At 46.3% G+C, this 9469-nt stretch overlaps 1 protein-coding gene across 1 annotated transcript; it reads left to right on the top strand.

The window, feature by feature from the left end:
* The first annotated feature begins 2978 nt into the window (after positions 1 to 2978).
* CCDC195 (coiled-coil domain containing 195) lies at positions 2979 to 8313 on the top strand. The gene is made up of 3 exons (XM_074912514.1): positions 2979 to 3243; positions 4613 to 4865; positions 7791 to 8313. The coding sequence occupies exons 1-3, from the start codon at positions 2979 to 2981 to the stop codon at positions 7921 to 7923; spliced, it is 651 nt and encodes a 216-aa protein (XP_074768615.1). The 3' UTR covers positions 7924 to 8313.
* The last annotated feature ends 1156 nt before the right edge of the window (positions 8314 to 9469 follow it).

Raw genomic sequence — 9469 nt, 5'->3', positions numbered from 1 at the left:
TCCTGGTTTTGGATGAAGCTGCTCCGCAAGGCTTCTGCATTTTGTTCACAGGTTTTCTGTTGCAGCACTACTTGGTATGCAGTTCATACAGTCCACTGAAACACAGAACGTGCTTCAGCAGTCACACACACATATTGCTGTGGGGCTGCTTGAGCCCAGCAGCTGCCAGAAGCTCCACCTCTGTGTTTGGTTATTCTTCCTAGCAGAGAGGCTTGGATATGATTGAAGGTGAATAAAATTTCACCCAGGTCTGTGTCCTACCAAGCACAACTTGGCAAAGCAGCTCATGTGTGAGAGACTCTGTTCTATTAAACGACTTTAGGCTGAAGTGTTTCACAGCAAAACCCACACAGCTATAGTTGATTGTAGTAGGTGCAGGAAGGTACACTAAACATACAGCCAGCCAAAAGCTGCAGCCTACAAGTGTGCCACGGTGAAGAGGCACTGAATGTGTTTCCCACCCATGGCAGGTGGAGCAGCAGCACCCAGGAGCTCCCCTGCCATGGGCTGGCAGCCCCACAGGTCCGGCAGCACAGGTGCACACCGGGGACCCCACAGAATTTACAAATACAAGGTTGAATGCATAGAGCTCCGTCTGCTTATGGGGAACACGCTGACCAGCCCAGTGGCAAATCTAGCTTTGCCAGGTTTTCCTCATCCAAAACTCCTGACTCATCTGCCACCCTGCCCATCAATCCTTGGGCAGGAATTGCAGCAGGAGCAGCACGACGAGGCTGCAAGACAACCATCATTTCCTTAGAAGTCTCTGGTACAACAAAAGGTCTGTGCCTGCTCTGGTCTGGTTCCAGTGGAGCAGCAGGCGTGGGATCAGAGGAGCAGATGTCTTCAGTTCCAGCCAGGGTAAGCTAATTGTGGAGCTGGCAAGCATCCCCTGCCCATTCGAACCTGCCAGCTGCAGGATCAGCAGCGATATTATAATTACACATGAGTGCTGTCGCTTGCTCCAGTACCTGATCTACTTGCTGAAGAAACAGAAACATAAATTTGAAACCAACACTGAAGGGTTGCTGCTATGTTTTAAGTCCTTGGATGACTTCAAAATGAAGAGGATTTGTATTTCTGTTCCAGCAGTTTTGTTCATCACACAGCATCCCCAGCACAGGGGCACCTGCACTGTTATTTACGCCTTGGTTCATGTCCATTGCCATGTTGTTATGCTCTCAGCAACAGGCACCTTTCTGGAGGGGAGGAAAAAACTCAGCATAAGCTGATGCTTCCTCTTGATGCAATCTGGGTGGGCTGGAGCGAGAACAGCCATGACCTGCCAGGAGATTTTCCAAGATTAATTCCAGCGTATCAACCCCGGACTGCCACCAGCCCCACAGCGGGCAGGGGAAACACAACAGAGCCTGCTGTGCTCTTCCCCGTGCACTGTGATTTCAGGAGAAATGATGGGTGCCGTGGGCTTTGTTTGCAGCCTGAAAACACAAATTAATTTCACTTCTCTGACTGCAGTCTGAATTGCGTGGAGGCCTCCTGGGAGGTGACAGCAGGGTTGCCTGTGACTCCTACAGCCCCAGTCCCCAGCCTTGTGCCTGTCACTGGAACAATCAGCATAGCTGTGCATTCCTGCAGGTTTTACAGCAAGTTGTACCTGCCCTTGCTAGGCACTGTGTGTTGCTGTATGTCGGAGGGGGAGTGAGCACAGTGTGAACTACAGGGACGACTTCACCCCTGGGAAGCCCTTTTTGAGGATGCTGCTCCCAAGAAGGCAGCACCGTCCACACGGGAACATACCCAAGGGCAAAACTCCTTGCCTGTATCCCTGTTTTTCTCTTCATTCCAGCAGTTTCTGCCCAGCTGCCCAGTAGCTGCAGCACCTCCCTGAAGACCTGAGGGCTTCCTTATGATAGCCCTCCTCTGACACCCTCTGGAAAAAATAGAACCAAGTCATCTCTTGTTTTGAACATCTCACGCCAGCTTTCCTTTCTTTCCCAGCCTCCAGCAGCAAAGCAGTGAAGTGCACACAGCCAAAAGGTCTTTTTTCTCAGATATTCCTGAGTCACTGTTGAGCTACCGGAAAGTGAATGGTCTCAAAGCAAAAAGTGTGTTAAATTATTTTCCTGCTGGTTTTCTGGCATTCTGAGTTTTGTATTTTAAAGTTGGAGGTGGAAGGATGTTTCCTCAGGTTTTTGCATTTTACTGCCAGCAGAAAGATTGCTTTAGGGACTAGGTGATGAGAGCAGCACGGAAGATTATGTTTCCCTTCCTAATACAAGATTCATGCCTAGTCTGTCTCTCCTTACGCTCCTGGGGTGCTGGTGCAGGCAGTCCACTCCAGGAAGCCTCTCAAGGTGCCCGGGAAGGGGCAGTGGGCTCTGTTGTGGTCTTTCAGGAGAGCTTTATTTTACCTGCTCATCCATCACAGCTGTTGGCATACTTTGTTAATATCAGGGGTCACACCATACCAGCTTTCATTTGGAAATTTAATTTTCCTTTGAGAAATTGCTAATTCTTTTCTAGATGCACAGAGTGAAAATGAGTAATTCACCTAGCGTTGAGGGAGAGAGGAACTGCTGTCCAGCAAAGGATGACCCCTCCCTCTGTGCCACGGAGGCAATTGCTGGCCTTCTTGGGTAAACCGAAGGAAATGGGCTCTGTCCTCCTTGGTCCTTTCAGACAAAAACAAAGCTTGAGGCAAGCGAGGGAGCAGGAGCGTTTTCCGATGATACAGTGATATGGTGTTGACAGTGATTTGTGCAGTGTGTAAGAGGCCAGCCCTACTCTGAAAAATGAGACCCTGAATGAATAAATCATGGGCCCTCTCTTAGTAACTTGACAACTCAGTCCGGCCCTCTGGGTGGTGGGAGCTGGCCCGAGCTCTGCATGCGGGGAGGGACTCCTGTTGTCCAGAGCCTTTTTAAGGGCAGGGTCAGCCTGCCACCGGCTTAGGAGCTTCTCTGCTGGGCAAGTGCTTTGGTGGCGGAGCGGGGAGCCTTGCTGCACAGCGTGGGACCATGGAGGGAAACACGCACCTCCTCCAGGTCATCCGCAAGATGCGTTCCCAAATCAACAAGCTGGAGAGGGAAAACAGGGTCCTGAGAGGAGAGCTGCAGGTCTGCGGGCAGAGAGCTGTGCCACTGGAGAGAGAGGCAGCAAGAGGAGGTGGGAACAGCAGCATGAGAAACCTCGCCAGTGATGGGGAAGGACCAGTTGGCTCGCCAGCATTCCTGAACAGAAGCATCGTGGCTGGTCCTGCTCCGGCACCAAAGGAGCAGACAGGTACTGAAGAGCCAGGGCTGCCCATGCAGGATCTCCCAGCCCAGCTGCTGTATGTCTGCATGGAAGGGGAGATGAGCCAGTGAGATGAGCCAGATGTTTAGTTAACTTGATGGAAGTGCTCTGGCCTCCTTCAGTGCCCACACCCAAACCCACCCTAACCAGTGTCTCACTCGGTGATCTATTTAGGGGGGCACCTGCATCCCCCAGGCTGAGCTCAGTGGTATTTTGCTGCTGCTCAAGCAGAAATCCACTCAAAGAGTTCAGTTTGTCTTTTTTAAGCAGAATTTGATTTAGTGCTTTGACTTTTTGTGGTCATGGACTATCTTGCCCATGCCTGTCCCCTATCTTTTCTAGATAGAAAAGGACCAACAGTTGTAATTGTGCTGTAACCTCTCTTGCCTTAGTAGAAGATGAGAAAAACTCTACAGATAGTAACAAATAGTGATGGGTTGCATACATCACACCAGATGTGCAGTTTCTCTTTGCAGATAATGCAGTTAGTTTTGGCTAAGGGAGAGAGGGGCCGATATATAGGAATACACTCTCTTCACAGTTTTATCAGAGGGGAAAAATGAAAATTTTCCTCTGTTATAGAAGTGTGTCTGGGACTTCTGGAGGATTTAATGAAGCAGGAATTAGAGCAAAGTGTTGTTTGGTGAGAAGTAATCTAGAATTGGATGCAGTTATTGGCAGGGTCAGGCTGTTAGGCATTGTATATGCTTGAGGTCTGTCACCTCCTTTTCTGAAGTCTGTCACATCCAGTCCACTGGAAAACTGCTTCACTAACACAACTTCTTGGCATTAGTATGGTGTGTGCTATGTTGCAGTTGCAGCTGCTGTTACAGTCTACATGCTGCACAGGTCTGGTGGCTGACCTCTCAACCAGCCTCCTGGAAAGGTCCGGGCTGTGGAAAAATGCCCCCACGAGTTTTGAGAGAGACAAGTCTATGAAAATGAATGAGATGCTGAACAGTACTAGTGGATTTTTGTGAAGCTAGATGAGTGCTGCAATTGGGTAATGCCTACCACCAAGTCCACTGAACCCAGTGGTCAGGTTACTAACCTGAGGGCCTCTTAAAGTGGGGCTGCTGGTGCCTATGGATGTTGTCAGCTTGGGAATAGCTGACTCGTCTTCCAGCGAGTGTGAAAGATGTGCAAAGCGCTTTCCAACCTTGTGGCTTGTCCTCTCCAGCTTCCTTCTAGGGGAAAGGGTGAGATCCAAAGGGGCTGTTTGGCCTCCTCTGCCTTTCCGCCTCCCCATGTTTAAAACATTTTTGAGCCAAAAGAAAAGTATTAAAAATACATTAAGGATATCTGAATTCTCAATGTTATTATTGGTCCTAGCTCTGCTTTTGTCTCTGCTACTCAGATACCACCATGACCGTGCGGCGCTACTCCACTGCTGCACCAGCACCCGCTCCTTCCAGCACGAGGTCTCATCAGGCTGGCGAGAGGCCTCTGAGCAATGGGCTCCCGGGCACTGCCCCGCCACCAGCCCCTCCGGCCGCAGCACAGATCACCAGTGGAGAGGAGAAAGGGCTTGAAAAAACCCCATCAAACTGTCTCTCCTACAATCATTCCAGCAAAACGGAGCTGTTTCGGGAGCATGTCTATAAGTGTAGGTAGGTTCAGTTTGCCTTCACAGCATTGCCTGCATGGACAGGTTGCAGGTTTCACTTAATAGCATATCTGGACATTGCTATGGGTTTTAATTAGTTATCAGCAAAATTCTTGTTCGAATGTATATGGGCTTTGAGCAGACAGGAGACCTCGTTTGGGTAAGTTGCTTCTCTTTGCAACGCATGAAGATTGCTGGTGCTAGCAGTTTAAATTTACTATTGAGAGGAGAGGCTGAGGGGAGAGGGAATGGGGTTGAAATCTCTCCTTTAAAGTCAGGCAGAGTTTTTCAGATTGATGTGTTGTTCTGACAGGCTAAGCTTGAAAGGGATTTTTAAACTCTGAACGAAAAGCATGGAGATATCAAGGAACTCTGAACTATGATTTGAAAACGTGATTAATGTGGCTCGTGGATTTAGATGTACTGTATCATATTTCCCTTGTAATTGAAGCATTACAAGTTAATGTTTTCAGCCTTGAGAAAAATGCTCTCAGGACAGCTTCTAAATTAAGTGAAATGGCTGCTGGACAAGCTCTGAGCATCTCTGCTCACTGATGAGCAGCTTTCCAACATAGGGCAACAATCAATGGTAGAAGCACCAATAATGAGGCTGTGATACACAGTAGACCCGCTCGCCTCGTAGTGCTGATCTATACACCCTGGGAATCCGTGTAGATTGATGGTTTTAGTGCTGATCATGCCACGCTCAAAAGAAAAAGAATCTGAAAGGCCTCAAGGTGTGTGTGTTTGAACAGTGAGAAGTCTGTGGGCCGGCCAGTGCACACGTGTCCCAGGGCAGGACTCCAGAGGCCTCAGTTCGGGGGCTGCACAGCTGTAGCGGGTTGTGTTGCCTGCACTGATGTACCCACACATGTGACATGTCGTGTCAGCTTTTATTTGGTGCCACCCCCACACAGCAGTGCATCCCGAGAGCAGGCCAGTGCACAGCACCTCACGTTCCCCGTGCCAACCCAGTTAGGAGCCCAGCTCCTCGCTGAGAGCCTGGAGGGGACAACAAGGTCAAGTTTTCATAGGCACCTGGGTTTTCTTGTAAGGACATTTGAGGGTCAGATGTTTTACAGCATTTAAATACTTAAATTTAGTCCCTGGCAGGGAACTCGTATTGTGACCTGTAGCTCTGGATTTCAGCATATGCTCCACTGGGTTCAGGGAAACTTAAGACTCTCGGTGCACATGAACACTTCTGAGAGGTTTGCCCTGAAGCCAGCCCGCGTGGAGAGTGTGTGTTAGGGAACACAGGGTCAGCACACAGGAGCAGGAACAGCAATGGCAAATGCCACTGCGTTCTCACAAGGGGAAAAAGAGCTTTCCAAGCAATCAAAATAGCAGCGTGGGTCTATTACAACTAATTCCTTGGGACCTACAGGTTTAAAAGCACTGGTTACCCAGCGGCCAAAGAAACAGTGCTGATTATTTGGTCGCTATCTTTAGAGCTGCCGTGTCAGCTCTGAACAGCAGTGAGTGTGGCACCATGACTCATGTCCACGCAGTGTTGGCTGCTTTCGGAGAAGAAATGGCTATGGAAAGAGCTTGTTACCTAACCCCCTCAGTAGGTGATATCCTGAAGCACGAAGCTTTTTGTTTCTTATACCAAAAAAAGTTTAATATATTTTCTGGTCATAATGGTGAATGTTTCCGTTATATACACAAAGGTCTAACACATACAGCAAGCTTAGAAAGCTTTTAGCTAGTAGGGTAATTTGTGGCAATGAATTCAGCAAGCTAATTGAGCTTAATTTTTAACACTGATGACATTTTCATTCTTCCCAGCATGCTGGTCCATGACAGCTTTTCCTATTCTTTATTTATTGTAGATTTGTCACATTTTGCTTCAAAGCTATAATCCTATATGTGATGCTGAATATTTTTGCTTTAAAATTAACTCTGTAGAAGTATCACCTTGGATTTATCTAGAGTGCAGTTGCATCCAAGTAATAAAATAACAGCACTGCTAACAAATCATCACTAATTTGCATGTCTACAACATTTTCATTCATACATGCTAAAGCATGATTTACACCATGTGATTTCCACTTTTTTTGGTAAATAAAAAAAAGACTAAATATTTGAATACATTAGGGAGGATAAGAGAGGCTGGGAACTGTCTTCAGGGCTCTTATAGTAAAATTACAAAAGGTACAAGGCCGGTTTGGTACAAATGTCACCATTGGGGGGTTCAGGCTTGACGGTTTCACCTTCCCGTGGGACAGGTCTAATTAGCAGGTGAGAAGGGACAAGGAAATCGCAGGGGTCCTCTGCCCTGCAGGACACCCCACAGTAACCATCGATAAACACTTGCAGTTTTGTGATTTTCCTTTCTTGTGCTCCTCAAGGGCCTGAGTGAGCTGACAGCAACCACAGAGGACAGTCAGAATGAAAACCAAAGCTCTGCAAAACACAAACCATTTACTTGCCAAACCAACCAGTTTTGGGACAAATAAAGGAGCATGCTTCTCCCTCTGCTTTCACAGCCGGTGTAATTTACCACGCGCACACTCACTGCTCGGAAACCACTGCTCTCACACCCACTTGCAGTAGCTGGGTACTGATGCATATAAACATGAAGCCATGGAAGGCCCCCCAGGGTCCATGTGGGTGCACGTGCGCCCTAAGGGTTCTGTACACGTAGCTTCGTACGTATGCATCAGGCGCCAATCAGGAGATGTGAGGCTCCATGGCAAAAGGCAAATTCTTCCAGCAGATGGACAGACAGGCAGACAACACTATGCTTCCTCCTTTGGGAAGACTGTGTGAACCCCATCCCAGTGGGGCATGAAATCCTGCCTCCATGCAGCGTGCGAGTGCTGAAAGCATTTACCTTTTGCTTGCTGGGTTGTTGGATTTTTTTACTTTCTTTCCACGTTTTATGCATTTGTAATCCTCATAATGCTTTCTCATTTTTCTCCAGGGGTAAAGTAAAGGCCGTTAGTTTCCTCTTACCAATGGATATGTCATCATATGCTGAAAAGCAAGGCTCCCTCACAAGCCCACAAAATCAGAGCACAAAACAGTTAACCACCATCGCTGAAAAGGATATGTGAGCTGGTGAATTTTTAAAGGCCCATTGATTCTTGAGATAAATTGGCCTTAAATGATAGCTGTGTGTCAGGTTCCTTTCCTGCAAAACGCTTTGGCAGGATGCCTGCACAGAGAATCACCCAGCCTGTGTTTCGGGTCACTGCCCCGATATTTAGCATGGAAATGGAAGCCCCAACAAAGGCGGCTGGAAGCCTGTACACCGTGATGAAGCCACATGATAGCAAAGGCACCTCCATGAAGTAGCTTCTGCACAACATGTCTCAAGGATCTCTTACCTTAGGACTGCTGTAAACAGGGTGTTTGTCACAAAAAGCAGAAACTATGTCACCACTTGTGTTTGCTGATTCCCTTGCCAGAAAGGCATTTGATGCAGATGACAAAACGAGCTGTGAAAGAGCCTGTGAAGTTTTCTCTGTATATAAAACTTTAAAACTTCATGATACCGATACAGCAAAATTAAGAAGGCATTACAGAGTCAGTTAACATTACTCTGAATTTCTGTAAAGCTTGGCAGTGACTGTTTATGACCATTTGGGGTTCACCTCTAAGAGAGCTCAGGGGAGACTAAGTACTTAACAATATGAAAATGTGACTACAAACCTGATTCTGACTTGGTGTGTTCATCCAGCCAGAGACTAAAGACTGTACACCAAGCTAAAATTGTGAATATCAGTATTCTTCAGGAATGGCTTCTCAGCATGGATCAGATCAAAAATCATTAGCAGAAATTCAGCAAACAGGTGCAAAATAAATGAGAGAGAACTACAGACAGCTTGTAAAAAATGAGAAGTGCTTGTTAGTTCTAGTCTTATGAGTAAATATAGTGTCCCACATGTTTATTTTGATTGCAAATATTTATGGAACCAGAATACTGCACATTCTATTTCTTTATGTACAGGCAGCACTGATTGAATATTGTACAGAGAATGCATGAACAGTAGATGTTTGTACCAATAACTTTATGGAAGATTTTAATGTCATTGTCTATTCTTAAACTCCTGAACATGCAAAATGAGAAATCTGGTGAAAAAAAAAAAGCCTTTCTGGCTTTTTCTGTGATGATGTACAAAAATCTGTGCTCCTTTTTTCATTTTGGAATTCACCATGTTTTGTATATTCAAGAATATTTTGAATATATTCTTACCAATGAAGTAATAATTTTAATTCCACTGCTATTTTATATATGGATTTTTGTGTTCAGCTTGGGTCCATACAGAGTTGCATTGTAATGTCAGAAGTAATGGATCAGTGACTTCCAGTAAATGAGGTTACAGTTTGGAAAGTTTACCTAACAGCCCATTTTAGAAAGGGAAGTGCTTTTTAAATGTTTTATAGAAAGCTTCATTGTCAAAAAATAGACACTGCATATGTGTTCAGTTAAGTACCTAAATCCAGTTGATTTCACTTAGCAAAGTAACAACAAACATCCTTCTTTGAAAATCTGGCCCCTAGACCTTTAAGGTACCCAAGCTTTTGGCAATTCATGCTTGAACACCAGATTTAATGGGATTTAGGAATCCATGTGCTTTAGATAGATTTCAGAGGTCT

Source organism: Athene noctua, chromosome 8, assembly GCF_965140245.1.
Source record: "Athene noctua chromosome 8, bAthNoc1.hap1.1, whole genome shotgun sequence".
Classification (NCBI taxonomy): Eukaryota; Metazoa; Chordata; class Aves; order Strigiformes; family Strigidae; genus Athene; species Athene noctua.
The sequence above is the reverse complement of the archived record's forward strand: the minus strand, read 5'-3'. Positions and strand labels throughout refer to the sequence as shown.

Coding starts and splice junctions, on each gene's coding strand:
- CCDC195 (XM_074912514.1), top strand. CDS start 2,979: ATGGAGGGAAACACGCACCTCCTCCAGGTCATCCGCAAGATGCGTTCC. Junction 3,244..4,612: donor GGCACCAAAGGAGCAGACAG/GTACTGAAGAGC, acceptor TCTGCTACTCAG/ATACCACCATGACCGTGCGG. Junction 4,866..7,790: donor GAGCATGTCTATAAGTGTAG/GTAGGTTCAGTT, acceptor ATTTTTCTCCAG/GGGTAAAGTAAAGGCCGTTA.